Source organism: Cervus canadensis, chromosome 12, assembly GCF_019320065.1.
Source record: "Cervus canadensis isolate Bull #8, Minnesota chromosome 12, ASM1932006v1, whole genome shotgun sequence".
NCBI lineage: Eukaryota > Metazoa > Chordata > Mammalia > Artiodactyla > Cervidae > Cervus > Cervus canadensis.
This window is the reverse complement of record NC_057397.1, coordinates 10,061,356-10,077,299: the sequence shown is the minus strand read 5'-3', so window position 1 is coordinate 10,077,299 and position 15,944 is coordinate 10,061,356. Positions and strand designations below refer to the sequence as shown.

Genomic DNA, 15,944 nt, shown 5'->3' with positions numbered 1-15,944 from the left:
CTGGGCCTGGGCCTGGTGGTCGGGGTGGGCAGCAGGTGTGCAAAAGCTCTGCTCCTGCCAGCAGGCGGCGCTCTCTCTGCCTGGGCACTCTTGCCAGTGGATGCCGGGGCTCCTCCTCCTGGCTTGAGGATCTTGGGGTGGGTAGACCAAGGAGGAGCCCGTGGGTTACTGCCACCCATAGCCAGGCACACCCCAGGGCTGGGGGTGGGGCTTGCGGTTCTCGGACTGGCAGGACCAGCTGTCGGCACAGCCCTGGCCGGCACCCTGGGCCCTCTCGCCAGCATCACCTGTGCCCTGCCCGCCCCCTCCCTGCCCCAGGGATTTGTCTGCTCCAGGCTCTCTCTGCAGGGGGTGGGGACGTGCCGAGGGGGTGCTGGGATGGGACGCGGTATAGCCGCTCTCCAAGTGTGGATGAGTGCCTGGTCTTTCTGAGCCATGGGTTTGTCCAGCAGAGGTGACATCTGCCCCCGGGTTGTGTGGCACAGATGTGATATGGTGGCTGGGTGCTTGGTCAGCCTGGGGTGGGTGATGGCCTAGCAGGCAGCCCTGGGCTGGGACAGGAAGAGCAGACCTGTGGCTGTGGCAGTGCGGGGCTCTGCCTGGGGTCTAGGTGGAACCATCCCAGGGAGACCTGGGTCCCAATGGACTGGGTCCTGTTGTCCCAGGGGCCAGCACCTCTCTCTGTGCCCCGCGTTGTGGCAGCCCCTGGCCCCTAAGGACCTGTGCTGCACCACGCAGGTGGGCAGAGGATCGTGGGCAGCTCAGGCTCACACCTGTGCTTCTGAGCTCACCGGCCTCTGTGTCGAGTGGGGGTAGCAGATCCCCAACACAGGGTGGGCTCTATGTCTCTCCAGCTGGGAAGGAATGTGGTCTCTGGGGGTGGGTGGGGGCCTGGAGTGAGGCTAGCAGGGTGGGCGGGAGTTTGCCAGGTGGATGAGTTGGGGGTCAGGGGACCCAGGCGCAGGCCCAAGTTGGGCCTGGACTCACTAACTAGGGTCCAGGCGTGGGAGCCCATCTCGGGGGGTCAGGGAGGTTGTGGGTGGCAGGGCTGACCATGTGGCCTCTCCCACGCCTGTCAGTAGGGTGACTGTGTCCCCCACCAGAGACAGTAGTGCTGGGCTGGGCAGCGGTCAGCTCTGAGAGCACCTGATGGACAGGCTCCGCCCAGCCTACTCCCCGACTGTCGCCTTGATGGGGCCCCTGCCCCACTCTGGCTGGCAGAGCAGACTCTCCCCCTTCCTGGGTCGTGGGTGTGGGGAGCATGGACCCCCTCCTTTTCTCTCCTTCCTTCCTTGTCTGTGGCCTGGCTGGGCTGGCGCTGGGCTGAGCGGCTGGGCGGGCAGTTGGCTGCGGGCCAGGAGGGGGGACTGGGTGTGGCTCAGCAGGCTGGGGGGGGCTGCCCCCACCCCTGAGGGGGTGACTCAGTCTTCCCTTCCCGGCCGCAGCCGCCGCCGGTGGCAGCTCAGAGTTTCCAACAGGAAATGAGTTCCAGCTCCAGGCTGAGTCAGGGCCAGCGGGCGTGGGCTCCCCCTTCCCCGCGGTCCCCCAGGCCAAGGGGGATCTGAGCACCACCCTGGGCACAAGAGGACGCCCAGAGCGCCTCGGGTGCTGGGTGGGGCACAGGGCTTTGGCCAGGTCTGCAGGGGTCCTGGTGGCTTGGCTAGAAAGGTTCTGATGACATTGGGAACTGTTGACTTCTCAGAGTTTTAAACATTATCAAGGGGGGCTTCCCTGGCAGTCCAGTGGCTGTTACGCTGCGCTCCCAAAGCAGAAGCTGCATTCAGTCCCTGGTCAGGAAACTAGGTCTGACAGACCCCAATGGAGACCTGGCACGGCCAAATTAAATGAAGAAATAAATACTTTAAAAGTTAGCCAGCGATGCGTCACACAGACCCCTCACTTGCTCACAGCATCGCCCCTCTGGTCCATCTGCAGGTCAGCACATGGCCCAGCCGCCACGCTTGTCACAGCGGCCTTGCTCAGGTGGACCGCCTCTGCCCGGCCAGCCTCAGCCAGGGAGCCTCCGACCCCCTCCCCTGTGCCCTGGTGGTCGGCTTATCCCTGTGGGAAGTGTCCACTTGTTTGTTCCGCCACTTACCAGTCAGTCCCAGGCTGAGTCCCTGACCAGAAGCCCCCTGCATGTGGGATGGATGGGCTGGGTGAAGAGCAAGTGGTCCGGGAGGGTCCCTGTTAGAGAAGCCCTGAGCTGAGCCCTGACCGAGGAGGACGGCGCTCAGAGAGCTGCCCAGGAGGACGGACAGGGTTCCTCTGGGGTTACTGGAGAGATGGACCTAGGGGGAATGGGTTTCATACATGAATTTCATTTCTCAGTGAGCCTGGCTCAAAACTCAGAAAGAACTGGAACTCCAGTAGAGAAGAGGTGCCGTCTGAACACGCTCACCACTGTGCTCCAGCAGCCTCTATGCTGCGGGTGCAGGTGCCCTGCGATGCTGGCTGCTCCTGGCCACGCGTCACACCTGACTGTCCCACGGGCTTGTCCGCAGGTGCAGAGCCCTGCCGCTCCCTTTCACGGTGCGTGGCGCCCCTGCCAGCCCTCCGTTAGTCTCCAGTTTTGTGTCCAGTGTCTGCGGGTAGACCCGCAGAACTCTGGTGGGTTTTCTAAGCAGGTTACAGTACGATTAGGTTTGTCTTTTACCCGGTCTTGCAAAGTGGCTGGGCAGGCTAGCAGCACAGAAGTGCAGAGGTTGGTACTCAGCTAGAAGTCCTTTTGTCAAGGCTGAAGGCCTGGAGGCCGAGGCAGGGGAGGGGTCTAGCAGGGGCTGGGGTGGTGCAGGCTGGTGGGGCCGGTGCTGGGGGGGGAGGCTGCTGGGTGGGGTGGGCCGGCCGGCAGGCAGAGGGCCCTCCAGCCACACCTGAGGGCTCAGGGATTGCAGGCAGGCTGGTCCTACCCGTCGGTCCACTGGGCTTCACTCTGCCCGGCTCGCTGACTAAGGGGTGGCCGTGAGGAGGAGCCAGGCTCCCAGAGCTGGGTGGGGAGGCCAGGGCTCTCGCGAGCCCTCCCTTTGCCTCCCACCCTTCCCCTCCTTCCTGCCTTCCCTTCCTCTCCTCTGCCGCTCCAGAACAGCCAGGCTCATGGTCGGCAGCCATGGACAGGTACAGCATGGAGGAGCTGATTCAGCTGGGCCAAGGTAGGGCAGGGCTGGGCTGGGGTCGGGCCAGGGTGCAGGCCTTCGGACGGGAGGGGTCCAGGCCTCCAGCTGGGGCTGGACTCTCCCCACCAGCCCGTGGCCGGGGCCCTGTAGGGGCAGGACTGCGGATTCCGGATGAGCATGGCTCTGTCTCGGAGGTGCCGCCTGTGGTGTCTCAGGGCCCCAGGCCTTGCTCCAGGCTTTCATGCCTCCAGGAGGTGGTTCCCCCTGGTGTCAGAGCACGGAGTCTTCCCAGGAGGAGCCTAGCCCTGGCCTTCAGAGCTGGCCCCTGCAGGCCGGTTCCCTTCAGAATTGAGTTTCTGAAGCATGGGGTTGATGGGCAGGAGGCTTGGGTGGGCCTGGCCCTCCACCCCCTCCCCATTGCCCCTGGCCTCCCCACGTGGGCTGGGGTACCCCTTCCCTGGCAGCCAGAGACCAAGTGTGGTTTGCTGTGCTCTGCTGCCGGCTGCCCACATGCTCCAGGCAGTCGACCAGGGCTGACGTCACGGCCTCTCGTGGCTGGGGTGAGTTCCTCGCCGGTTCTGTGCCTCAGTTTCCTCAACTGTGTGGTGCGGTGACGTGCGGGGCTTACTCCTTGGAGTTCTCAGAGGGTCAGACTAGAATGGTGCCTGCGGGCTTCCTCCAGGGAGTTCTCAGAGGGTCAGACTCGACCGGGAGGAGGGGGCAGGACCGCGACCCCCACCTGCTGTTTCCTGAGCGCACCTTGGCCCTGGGATGTCTGAGACCCCCGGCTGCCAGGGTCTGTGTGGGCCCAGGGCCGGCACCTGAGCGTCCTGGGTTGGGGGGGAGGCCTGGCCCGATTTGGCCTGAGACCTGACCTTGGGAGGCCGTCCTGCCCGTCCATCTGGGCCAGGTGTTGTTTGGTGACCTGGCGGGGGCAGGGTGGTGGTGCTTGCCAGGGTGGCCTTTCCAAGTGCTCCCCCACTGCTGTCCATGCCCCGCAGGGTGGGCAGGGCAGAAGCTGCACCCCATTCAACAGGGGTGGGAGCCCCCAGGCCCGAGGGCCACCCTGCTCCCAGGTGGACCCCGACACCCAAGGCTTCCCCTGTTGGACTCACCGTGGGAGCAGGCCTGGCGCCGGTGCCCTGGCTCCGCACGTCATGTTCTAAGTCGGGACAGATGACGGGCCTGGCCTGCCCTCCTGGGATATTTATATCCGCGGGCCCCCTGCCCACCCCCCTCCCCCACGGACACAGCTCTGCTGACAGCAGCAGTGCCCGTGCCCTCCTCCACGCACCGTCGCGCTCGCTGCCGCCTCCGAGGGGCCTGTGACCCTCCCTGCACCCACACCCACTCGCTGTCGGACCCGTGGGCCCCCGCCACTGTCCCCAATGAAGATTGTGCCGGGTAGGTGGGGCTGCCTCTGAGAGCCCAGCGGGCGGAGGGCGCGGGGCTCTGCTTCCAGGCGCTGCAGGGCCCACCCTCTCCCTGTCTGCCGTCCGTGGTGGGGCAGGGGGGCATCGGGTTGCCCTGTCTTTGACAGCGGTTGGGTCTGCTGCGAGCCTGAAGGCCAGCGAGGACCCGGGCGCTGGCAGCTGTCCCTAGGGGCACCCTTGGAGGCAGAATGGGGTGCGGGGCGCCACGGTCACCCCCTGTGGGGGCGGGGGAGGCCCGTGTGAGGCCGTGAGGGCCCGGGCTGGACTGGGGGTGGGGGCTGCGCTCAGCCAGGCGTCCCCGCAGGCCCCTCCTCCTGGCGGGTGTGGCCGCGGGTGAGCACGGGTTAAGCCTCCGCTAACCTTGAGCGTGTGAGCCGCGCAGGGCCCGCGGAGCGGCGCCGCCGTGGGAGGTGGGGCGGGTGGGGAGCGCGAGTGGCCGGAGCGGGAGGGAGGCGCGGGCGGGAGCGCAGTTGGTGCGGCTGCGGCCGACAGTGGTCGGGCGGTCCCGCAGGGGGTGGTCCCCGGTCCCGGGCGCCCCCAGCCGTCCTCCGCTTCCTCGGGGAAGGAAGGGGGCCTGACCGGCTTCGAGCAGCCCTTCCGAAGGGCGGCTCCGCCTGCCGAGCGCGCAGGCCAGCGCCTCCAGAGCCATGGAGCCCTCGGGCAGCCTGTTTCCTTCCCTCGTGGTCGTGGGCCACGCCGTCACCCTGGCCGCCGTGTGGCACTGGCGCAGGGGGCGCCCACGGGTGCAGGATGAGCAAGGTAAGGCCGCTGGTGGCCATCCCCCCGGGTTGCTGTTTTTTGCCGCCACCCGGCCAGGGGGCTGAGGGCGGGGCGGGCGAGGGGCCGCCTCCCTCCCGCCCCTGAATTTCCCTATGCCCGCCCCTTCCTGTCTTGGAAGATCGATTGGGCCCGTGGCCAGACAAGGTGTGGACCCCCGGCCCGCACCCTGCGCTGAAGATCCCTCCTGCTTGTCTGGGCAGGGCCGGGACTCTGCCTCCGTCAGCCTGGAGCCCGCTGCTGGGCAGGGTGTGAAGGGAGGGCTGGGGGAGGTCTGGGCAGCTGGGGAGGGGGCGGCAAGGGGCAGGGACCTTCCGTCCCGGAGGGAGGCCCTTCCCTAGCAGCCTGTCCGGGGCGAGCACAGGTTGACTGTCAACACGGAAACCGCAGCGGGCAGGTGCAGGTATCCTGGGGACTGAGGAACGGCCGCCGCAGGAGGTGGGGCTGCGGGAGCTGGACAGGTGCCTGAGCGCCCTTAACCAGGGCCCAGTAACGCCTCGGGACCGGCGGCCGGGCTTACGCTGCCCTTCCCCCGGCTCCAGGTCACCCGCTAGAGGCTATAGCCCTCGGCAGTGGCGCCCGGCCCAGGACTGGGTGGGGCCTGCCTCCACTCCAGTGAATGAGCAGGGGACTGGGGTTCTGGCCAGAGGGACGGCCCCACTGGGGACCTGCAGGGCGGCCCGGCGATAGCCTGAGGCGGGGAGGCTTGCCCTCGGTGGGGGTGGCCAGGGCCGCCCCTGGTGGGCCTGCTCCACGGGAACCTGGCCGAGGTCTGAGTCCGGATGGGGCTCCTAGGCGTGGCTTTGGGGGCTGGGGAGCGGCTGGTGACTCAGCTGCGCGGACGTTCAACAAAACGGTTCAATAAAACGCTCAGGCCAGCGAGTCCCCCCTCGGTTTGGCCCTCCCACCCTCAGCTTTTGTCTCCTGTGCCCACGTGGGCACCGGGCTCCCCTTCGGCCGCTGGCCTGGCCGCTCCCTGGTCCTGTTGTCCTCGGCGCCCCTTTCCGGTGCTTCTGCTCAGTTCTCAGCCCCCTACTCCGCACACCCGGCCTTTCCCGCGAATCCCGCGGGAGCCGGAGGTCGTCCCGGGAACGCCAGGCTCCGGCAGTTCCCAGCCTCTGTCCTGGGGCAGCCTCCTCCCCTACTGCCCCCAGGCCCAGCCGGGTCCTCTCCCTCCAAGCGGGGGCGCGGCTTCCAGGTCCCCGTGGGGCGGGGCGCCCGCCGGGGGCAGGTTCTCAGCGTCCGGCCCGGCGACTGCGGCGGGGGAGGGTGTGGCGTGCTGAGCCGGCGGCCTCGCGCGTGGGCCAGGGAGCCGACGCACCGTCCTGTTTGCTGTCCGCAGGGCGCCCGGGCTCATGGCTGCGCCTGGCACACGGGGGGCGGGCGTCGCTTTCGCCACGCAGAAGGAGGTCGTGCTGGAACGGCCGTGCTGGCTGGATGGGGGCTGCGAGCAGGCGCGCAGGGGCTACCTCTACGGGCAGCTGTGCTGCGTAGGTGGGTGCGGCTGGAGGGGCGGTGGTGCCGGAGGGGGCACCCGACTCCGCGAGCGCCCGCGAGCGCCGGGGAAGGCCGCGGGGGCCGGGGGCGGTGCCCGGCCCAGGCGCAACCCCGCCCCCAGGCTCGGTGCGGAAACACCTGGGGAGGAAGGCGGGGTGGAGTCCCCTCTGCCCCCGTGTTCCCTCCGGAGAAGGGGGTGGGGAGCGGGGCGGGCCGGCCGGCCGGGGCCGCGGGTTCCGGGCACGGGGCTGTCGGCAGTCTGCCCGCGGGAGGTGTGGGGTGGGAGGGGACGGGGCGTGGTTTCAGTCTCCGCGCCGCCCTGCGCTCTCGGCGTCGGCTCCCTTCTCGTCTCCAGGCTTGCTATCCCGGGAGCGGCCCCACTAGCCGTAGATTCTTGCCTTAGTTTCCAAATCTGTGTAAGGGGGCAACGTTACTTTTCAGAGGGTCGCGGGCAGCTCTGGGGACACTGGCCTGGTGGACGGGGCAGGAGCAGCAGTGCTGGGGAGAGCCAGCCGAGACGTGCAGCAGCCTGGCCTATGGGGGCGGGCCGTGCGGGGCTGGGCCGGCCGGGGAGTGGTGGGTGGTCTCTTGACTTGAGGACCTGAATGGGATGGCCGGGGAAGGGTGGGTCCTGCAGCCAGGCATGAGGGACTGGCCGGCAGGGCTGCAGGGAGCGCCTTAGAGGACACTCTTTGAGATCCTGGGGGGGGAGTCTGGAGGCAGCAGGGCGTGCTCAGGGGAGGGATCCGGGCTTGGAAGGTGGAGGTGGAACCCTGTACTGGTCAGCAAGCCAGTATCCTTGGAGCGCCTGAGTGGCAGAGAGGACGCTGGAGAGGGGCTGGGGAGGGGGACTCCCCAGCTTGGACGCCTGGCCGGGGTGCCTGGCAGTGGGGTGAGCCATCCTTGGTGACCCTGAACTGGGGCGTTGGCCAGTGCGAGGTCTGATGTGGGATCCTGGAGTGCCTCTGGGGGGTGAAGGGCTCGTGTGTGGGGCCTCTCCCGGCCCTGCATAGAAGGGGGTTCTGTCCAGAGTTGGGGAGTGAGGTGACCTGTGGCAGGGCCCCTGGGGTAGGGGTGGGGGCAGTCAGCTCCACCTGGCTGGGGCCCCCTACTCCCTGGGGTGTGCCCCCCCCCCCCACAGAAGGGCAGCGGCTGGGTGGGGTGAGCCTTTCCTGGAAACGAGGCCCGAGGCGCCATGGGGGTGGGGCAGCGGCTCCCAGCTGGATCACATCAAGCCAAGTCTCTGACTGGAAAATTCTGTGGTCAGGGTGGTGCATTCTTTCCTGCAGTGGCTGGGCAGCTGGGCAGTCCCTGCGTGGCCAGCACCACCGTGTGCGAGACGAGAGGGAGCTGGGTGGCACCCCTTTGCCCTTTGTCCTACCACTTTTACAACCTGAGTGGCTGATATCTGTGCGCCACGCCCGCCTGCAAACAGCCCCCCACCCAGGCTGCCCCCATCACCCCAGGTGTGGCTTCCTCGCCTGTGAGTCACCCTGCCTGGGCCCTCTCCCCTCCCCTGACTCACTGGCTGGGCCCCCTCAGGGTGCTCCCCTCTGACCTGGGCCCCCCCTCCCTGACGCAGGGCAGAGTTCCCCAGCTTAGGGCTGGTGAGTCAGCGCTCAGCTATTCGCCCCCTCCTGCCCCGCAGAGCACTCTGCCTTTGGATGGGGGCACTGCTCCAGGACGGGCCTGGTGGGCCGCCTGGGAGGAGCTCAGCCCTCACTGAAACCTGGTGGCTCTGGAGCCAGGGGTACAGGGGAGCCTAGCAGGGTGTAGGGTGTAGGTCTCTGAGGAGTGATTTAGGAGGGCTTCCAGGGAAGGCAGCCAGCCCCCCCAAGCCAGGTGTCACTCCCCTTGGGAGTCCCTCCTTAGAGCCCCTCTGCCTGGCAGTTTGGGCAGGCATGGGGCCGCCTTGGGTCAAGTCTGAGCTGGTGCCCCCCTCAAGACGCATGACCTTGGGCTCCCTGGCCCAGTGGCGCTCAGGCACCCCTCCCTGTGGGGCCCCTTTGGAGTGGCCCTGGGCACAGTGTGAGGCTCCCTGTGACCCAACACTTGTCTGTGGGCCTTGAGGTGCAAGTCCCCTGGCACCCGGGCTCCCTCAGGGGGTGCTGCAGGCAGGGTGGGTGAGGAAACCCCTGGGTTTCCTGTTTCTGCCTGGCTGTAGGTGTGGCCGTGGGGGAGGGGCCGCCTTCCTGCTTCCCGCCGGGACACTCCCTCTCTGGGGGTGTGCAGGCTGGGGTGGGGCTCCCGGGGCGGGGACAGCGGCTAGGGAGTTCTGCGGCCAGGGAGTGGCCCTCACTGGGCTCCAGCGGAGCTGAGTGAGCAGAGCCCACCGAGTGAGCGCGTGTGCCCGAGCTGAGCACCTCCGCCGTGGTGTGCCCCACAGCCGCGAGCGCAGCACCTGGGGGAGGGACGGAGCGCCGAAGGGGCAGGGCAGCACCATGTCTCAGCAGCGGCTGCGGGTGCCCGAGCCTGAGGGCCTGGGTCACAAGAGGACCAGCTCGGAGGACAACCTCTACCTGGCCGTGCTCAGGGCCTCAGAGGGCAAGAAAGGTAGCGGGACTCCACGCCGCTGGGCAGGCAGGCGTGGGACAGGAAGGGCCCAGTTCCTGCCGCAGTAAGCCTGGCATCGGGTGGGGTGGGGCCCAGACTGTGAGGCTCTGAATTTGGGGGACAGACTCTGAGACCAGCGTTGGCCCAGGTGCAGAGTTGCTGGGGGGCCAACTAACCATGCCCCACACAGAGAGGCTGGCGGGGGCTTCTGGGCCTTGGGCGGTTGGGGGCGGAGGGCTGTCCATGCCCTGCAGGGGGACAGAGCTTCCCCTCGCCTAGCCCTGCCCAGTCTGGGTCCGGGCCTGCTCAGGCCCCCTGAGGCAGCCTGTGTAGGGGCGGGGCAGGCCAGGACTTGTGTGCTGTGCCTCCAGCTGTGGCTGCCAGCTCCAGACCCTCCCATCTTGGGAGACCCAGCAGTGGGCACCTGGGGCCTGGCCCCCCCGGCTTCTATCCAGGACTACCTGGGGCCTTGTAGGGTGGAGGGCAGTGTGATTCTGAGTGGCACCAGCCACTGTGTCTGCATGGCGGTCACCTCCCGGGGGCTTGCGGGGCTTCTTCCAGGCCCAGGTAACCTGGCCTTGTCTCTCCCAGATGAACGGGACCGTGTGCAGAAGAAAACCTTCACCAAGTGGGTCAACAAGCACCTCATCAAGGTTGGTGGTGTGTGCGCACATGGTTGTGAGCGTCTGTGCAGGAGTGCCTGTGTGTGTGTGTGTGTGTGTACAGGGTTGCGGGGGTGGAGGAGGATGCCCTGGCCGCCCGGCCCAAACAAGGGCTGGAGCCCGCTCTGCATCCACGCGGTCGGGCCCGCTTTCTGCCCCGGGACCCACCACCCACCTCTGAACCTGTCCTTTCTGTCTGCTTCCTCCCCTGGCTCGCTCATCTCCTGTCTCTTTTCTCCTCCTCCTCGTCTCTCCTGGTCTCTGTAGCACTGGAGGGCAGAGGTAGGTGCCTCCTCGGGGGCGGGCGTCTTCTGTGGGCCCCCTGCCTCGAGCCTTCTGGGCCAGCCCCACACTCTGTGCCTGCAGGCTCAGAGGCACATCAGTGACCTGTATGAAGACCTCCGTGATGGCCACAACCTCATCTCCCTCTTGGAGGTGCTCTCCGGGGACAGCCTGGTACGTGTGTCTGCCCGCCCCTCGGCAACCCTGCCTGCCTTCCCTCCTGGGGTCTTACCCGTGACCGCCCCCCCAACTCTGTGTCAGGCCTGGCCTCAGCTCCCCCCCAACGCCTCCTGGTCAGTGTCCATCCTGGCCTGGGAGCCGCCCGACCCCTGCGCCTGGGCGCACGGCCCCGCCGCCCACCGTGCTCCAGCCTTGACACTGTAACCTCATGCTCTGCTCTGCTTTGGTTTCTCTGCTGCTTGGACTCTGAACTTTGACCTCTGCCCTTTACCCTTTGCCCTGCTCTGGCTGGGCAGCCAAGAGAGCGGGACGTAATCAGGAGCTCGCGCCTGGTGAGTGGATGTGCCCGCTGGCCACGGCGGCACGTGGGCTCCAGGAGCCCGGCTCACCCGGCCGATGGCGCTGGGGTGGGCAGATGGCCCTGCTTCGAGCTGCCCAGCAGCCCACCTGCCGCAATGCCCGGGGCCGGAGACCCACAGGGGCTGCCACCGCTGGCAGGAGGACCCCTCCCCCAAACCACTACCCTCCGCCCGCCCGTGGCTTCCTGGCTATTGTGTCCTCCCCGCCCCCTCCTTCCTTCCCGCAGCAGGCCTTGGACTTCCCAAACTGTTGCTGGGCCTGGCTCCTGAGCCAGCAGACCCCCTCCCCCAAGCTGGGGTGGGTGACCCGGGGTAAGGGTCATGCACGGGGGCTCAGGGGTGCCGACCAGCGTGTCCCCCCTCCCAGCTGGGGTGGGTGACCCGGGGTAAGGGTTGTGGATCCCAGGGGGGCTCAGGGTGCTGACCGGCATGCTCCCCTTGCAGCCGCGGGAGAAGGGGAGGATGCGCTTCCACAAGCTGCAAAACGTGCAGATCGCCCTGGACTACCTCCGTCACCGCCAGGTGAGGTGCCCAACTGGCCACAGGCCCCGGCCCCTTCTCTGGCTGACTCGTGGGTGTGACCGAGGCCCGCTTGCTTGCAGGTGAAGCTGGTGAACATCAGGAACGATGACATTGCCGACGGCAACCCGAAGCTGACCCTCGGCCTGATCTGGACCATCATCCTGCACTTCCAGGTAGTGCGGCTGCCCAATTGACCCTCTGCCACCTCCAGACTCTGCAGGGTGGGCCTGGCACCTGGTTGGGCATGCGGCCTGGCCCCTGGAGCCTTCCTGTCAGCCTGCGCTGCAGCCCTGTGCTAACTCCATGGCTTGAAGGCCTAGGCCTCTCCAAGGCCTGCCTATCCCATGCCTCTGGCCCTGGCTCTCCCTGCAGAGGCACGGGTTCTCTGCTCTGTGTGGCCTCCCGCCACAGGGAAGGTTCTGGAGAGGCACCCGCTGCTCGGGCTGACTCACCCACTGCCTGCCCAGCCACACAGGAAGCCGCAAATCTGAAAGCTGGGCAGGCAGAGCCTGGCTGGCACGGCAGCTGAGTCATACAGGCAGGCAGACCGACAGACAGATAACTGGGAACAGACAAGCTAGCAGACTTAGGCCCAAAGGATTGGACTGAGTACAGGGCCAGGCTCGGGCTGCAGCCACACGTGCCCAGTCCTAGGACCCAACCTTGGCCTGCAGCCAGAGAGGCCCTGACCATCCCCTACCGCCTGCACCTCATGACAGTCTTCTCTAGGCCTGGGGCTTCTGGGCGAGCCCCTTGCACATACCCTCCACCAACTCTGATCCTGCCTTGGGGGGTGCAAGGTGTAGCTGGGCTGAGGGAGCCCAGGGCACCCACATGTGGCAGCTGCTGCCTGGGGTGACCTGGGCTCTTGACGCTGAGGGGTGGTGGGTCCCAGCGGCTCCTTGATGTGGGCAGGACCCGCTTGGCCTCTGCTGGCCGGTGGCTCGTCTGCCGAGGGGCCTGTGCCTGAGCCCTGCCTCCTGCCCACTGTGCGGGCAGATCTCAGACATCCAGGTGAGCGGGCAGTCAGAGGACATGACGGCCAAGGAGAAGCTGCTGCTGTGGTCCCAGCGCATGGTGGAGGGCTACCAGGGCCTACGCTGTGACAACTTCACCTCCAGCTGGCGCGACGGCCGCCTCTTCAATGCTATCATCCACCGGCACAAGTAGGCCGCCGGGCGGGGCGGGGCCATGCGTGTGGTGGGCGGGGGCGCCCGAGTCCCTCGGCCGGGCGACTGCAGACATGCTGGGGCAAAGGGGACGGCGAGAAGGCGTGTGCTGCGCACGGGGAGCTGCTTCCCCAGGAGATGGGCTCTGCTGCCAGCTGCCTCCCCGGGAGGCCCAACCTGGCCCACACCCTTCCCGCCGCCTCCTGGCCCTTCCTGGTTTCGTTGAGGCCAGAGGACCTCGGGGCTGCTGGTTTTCACAGCCACGAGCACTGGTCCCACACTGATGCCCCAGAAGAGGCCTGAGTGGGGTCAGTCCTTGGGGGAACCTCAGCCCCCACCCAGGACCCAGGGCCTGGTGGACAGGGTAGCTGCAGGGAGCCCAGACAAGCACCCCACCCTGGGCCCCTGTGCCCCGCAGGTCCCAGGAGCTCCTGGGGGCGGGCCCTGCACGTGGGGGCGGGGCCTGCACATGGGTGCCATGTCGGGGGTTGCTTCTCAGGGTGACCGTGGGCTGGGGGCTCTGTGTCCCGGGGATCTGCAAAGGGTCTCTCTGTGTGCTGACCTTCCCAGGGGGCCTTGCTGCTCCCGTGTCCCTGCCTGCCTGCCCCACCTGCTCCTTTGCCCCCAGGCCCATGCTCATCGACATGAACAAGGTGTATCGTCAGACCAACCTGGAGAACCTGGACCAGGCTTTCTCTGTAGCAGAGCGGGACCTGGGGGTTACACGTCTCCTGGACCCTGAGGGTATGTGCCACTGCCCCCTCCTCCCTCCCTGCTCCCCCCGCCAGCGCCCCTCTGACACCCCTCCCTTGCAGACGTGGACGTCCCTCAGCCCGACGAGAAGTCCATCATCACCTATGTCTCGTCCCTGTACGACGCCATGCCCCGTGTGCCAGACGTGCAGGACGGGGTGAAGGCTAATGTGAGTTCCAGCCGGCAGGGCGGGGTGGGCAGGGGGCAAGTGGGCCCCGGCGGCCCCTCATGCCTGTTCCCCTCCCCCCGCCCAGGAGCTGCAGCTGCGCTGGCAGGAGTACCGGGAGCTGGTGCTGCTGCTGCTGCAGTGGATCCGGGCACACACAGCTGCCTTCGAGGAACGCCGCTTCCCCTCCAGCTTCGAGGAGATCGAGGTGGGTTTCCCTGCTCTGCGGAGTCCTGTGTCCACTGTGGGCGCCCAGGTTTCACTACTGACACCTCCCTGTCCCCAGATCCTGTGGTGCCAGTTCTTGAAGTTTAAGGAGACAGAGCTTCCAGCCAAGGAGGCAGACAAGAACCGGTCCAAGGGCATCTACCAGTCCTTGGAGGTGAGGGGGACCTGGAGTTGAGGGAAGCCGCCCAAGAGCCTGGGGCCCAGGGGCCCATCCAGCAGGCTTGGCCTGCCTCCTCACTAAGCTGGGGCCAGGGCTGTTTCAGGGCAGGTGGGCCCGGGGCCTGGGTGCCTGCTGGCCTCAGCCTGAGCTTGGCCCTGCCCACAGGGAGCGGTTCAAGCAGGCCAGCTCAAGGTGCCCCCTGGCTACCACCCGCTGGACGTGGAGAAGGAGTGGGGCAAGCTGCACGTGGCCATCCTGGAGCGGGAGAAGCAGCTCCGCAGCGAGTTTGAGAGGTGGGCGGGCAGGCAGGCGGGAGGGCGGGTGGGGCCCTGCAAGGAAGCCACCCGAGGGTGAGTCACTGCCTGGGGAGGAAACCCCCACCGCCGGGCTGGGAAGCCCACACTGGGGCCAGCTCAGCTGTGGGCCGCAGCCCGGCAGGGAGGCCCGGAGCAGGAGGGAGCTGTGCTCTGAGGCGGGAAGCCTGGCGGGCCGTCGCCACTCATGAGGGGGGGCCGTGCTTGCTCTCGACCGCAGACTGGAGCGTCTTCAGCGCATTGTGAGCAAGCTGCAGATGGAGGCCGGGCTGTGCGAGGAGCAGCTGAACCAGGCCGACGCCCTGCTGCAGTCGGTGAGGGCTGGTCCTGGGCAGGGAGGCTGCACAGAGGGAGGAGCCCCAAGCCTGCCACGCCCTGCAGCCGCTGCTCCTGCCTCCTGGCGTGGGGCCATCTCTGACCGCTAGATTGGGCAGAGCCGGCTCCTGGGCACCAGGCCTGCCCTGAGCCGCCTGCTGGCTGGATGTGGCAGAAGGGGACCCAGACCGCGGGGCCTGGGCTGGGGCTCTCTCAGGGAGGACTTTGCTGGGGTGGGTGATGGGCGACAAGGCTGAGAAGCACTTGGCTTTGGGACCCAGTGGAGGCCTTTGCACTTGACCCTGGTCCCCACAGAGAACTGGGCCTGGGGGGTTGATCAGAAGCCTTAGAGACACGTAAGGTGCTGGCTAGGGAGGAAAGGGAAAGGACGGGCTGGGCCCAGAGGCGGGGGCACAGGGTGGCCAGGCTCTGAGTGAGGGTGATTGCCTTGCAGGACGTCCGGCTGCTGGCCGCAGGCAAGGCACCGCAGCGGGCGGGCGAGGTGGAACGAGACCTGGACAAGGCTGACGGCATGATCCGGCTGCTGTTCAACGATGTGCAGGCTCTCAAGGATGGGCGGCATCCGCAGGGCGAGCAGATGTACCGCAGGTGGGACACGCCCCTCCAGTGCCTGCGGCAGGCAGCCCTGTTCCACGACCCCCCTGACCCCTGCCCTGCCCACAGGGTGTACCGCCTGCACGAGCGTCTGGTGGCCATCCGCACCGAGTACAACCTGCGTCTGCGGGGCACACCACGGCACCCCGAGCTCGAGGACTCAACCTTGCGCTACCTGCAGGATCTGCTGGCCTGGGTGGAGGAGAACCAGCGCCGGGTGGATGGTGCTGAGTGGGGCGTGGACCTGCCCAGCGTGGAGGCACAGCTGGGCAGCCACCGCGGCCTGCACCAGTCCGTTGAGGAGTTCCGGGCCAAGATCGAGCGGGCCCGCACCGACGAGGTGAGCGGGCAGCAGGTGTGAGGGTGGTGGACGGCGGGGGTGGGCAGGTCCTGGCCGCCGCAGGCCTCACCCTGCTGGTCTCCCTCAGGGCCAGCTGTCCCCCGCCACCCGAGGTGCCTACCGGGACTGCCTGGGTCGGCTGGACCTGCAGTACGCCAAGCTGCTGGTGAGTGGGGGCCAGGCGGGAAGTGGGTGCGGGGAGGGGTCCCAGGAGGAGGCAGCAGCTGACACAGCCCCCGCCTGCCTGCCTGCCCGCAGAACTCCTCCAAGGCCCGCCTCCGGTCCCTGGAGAGCTTGCATGGCTTCGTGGCGGCCGCCACCAAGGAGCTCATGTGGCTGAGCGAGAAGGAGGAGGAGGAGGTGGGCTTCGACTGGAGTGAGCGCAACAGCAACATGGCCGCCAAGAAGGAGGCCTACTCGGTGAGGCGGGGCCCCTCGGTGGGTGGCCGGGCCCCACGGTCGGGCGGGGCCCCTCGGTGGGTGGTGGGAGTCCTCGGTGAGGCGGG

The 15,944-nt window shown here is 67.7% G+C and overlaps 1 protein-coding gene across 20 annotated transcripts in view; it reads left to right on the top strand.

The window, feature by feature from the left end:
* Nucleotides 1–15,944, top strand: part of PLEC (plectin) — a 54,485-nt gene that overhangs the window by 21,677 nt on the left and 16,864 nt on the right. For 4 of the 20 annotated variants that reach the window (XM_043484195.1, XM_043484202.1, XM_043484204.1 and 1 more), the window contains 16 exons: nucleotides 9,965–10,026; nucleotides 10,303–10,317; nucleotides 10,402–10,491; nucleotides 11,301–11,378; nucleotides 11,459–11,551; nucleotides 12,378–12,544; nucleotides 13,176–13,291; nucleotides 13,363–13,469; nucleotides 13,555–13,674; nucleotides 13,753–13,848; nucleotides 14,020–14,147; nucleotides 14,389–14,482; nucleotides 14,938–15,092; nucleotides 15,168–15,438; nucleotides 15,527–15,604; nucleotides 15,697–15,858. In XM_043484195.1, coding sequence (XP_043340130.1) covers nucleotides 9,965–10,026; nucleotides 10,303–10,317; nucleotides 10,402–10,491; nucleotides 11,301–11,378; nucleotides 11,459–11,551; nucleotides 12,378–12,544; nucleotides 13,176–13,291; nucleotides 13,363–13,469; nucleotides 13,555–13,674; nucleotides 13,753–13,848; nucleotides 14,020–14,147; nucleotides 14,389–14,482; nucleotides 14,938–15,092; nucleotides 15,168–15,438; nucleotides 15,527–15,604; nucleotides 15,697–15,858 — 1,832 coding nt within the window. Of the gene's footprint in view, nucleotides 1–2,432; nucleotides 2,533–3,080; nucleotides 3,150–4,360; nucleotides 4,518–4,995; nucleotides 5,306–6,600; nucleotides 6,818–7,341; nucleotides 7,397–9,119; nucleotides 9,374–9,964; nucleotides 10,027–10,302; nucleotides 10,318–10,401; nucleotides 10,492–11,300; nucleotides 11,379–11,458; nucleotides 11,552–12,377; nucleotides 12,545–13,175; nucleotides 13,292–13,362; nucleotides 13,470–13,554; nucleotides 13,675–13,752; nucleotides 13,849–14,019; nucleotides 14,148–14,388; nucleotides 14,483–14,937; nucleotides 15,093–15,167; nucleotides 15,439–15,526; nucleotides 15,605–15,696; nucleotides 15,859–15,944 lie in introns of those variants that run through there. The other 16 variants (XM_043484194.1, XM_043484203.1, XM_043484206.1 and 13 more) reach the window with 13 other exon arrangements.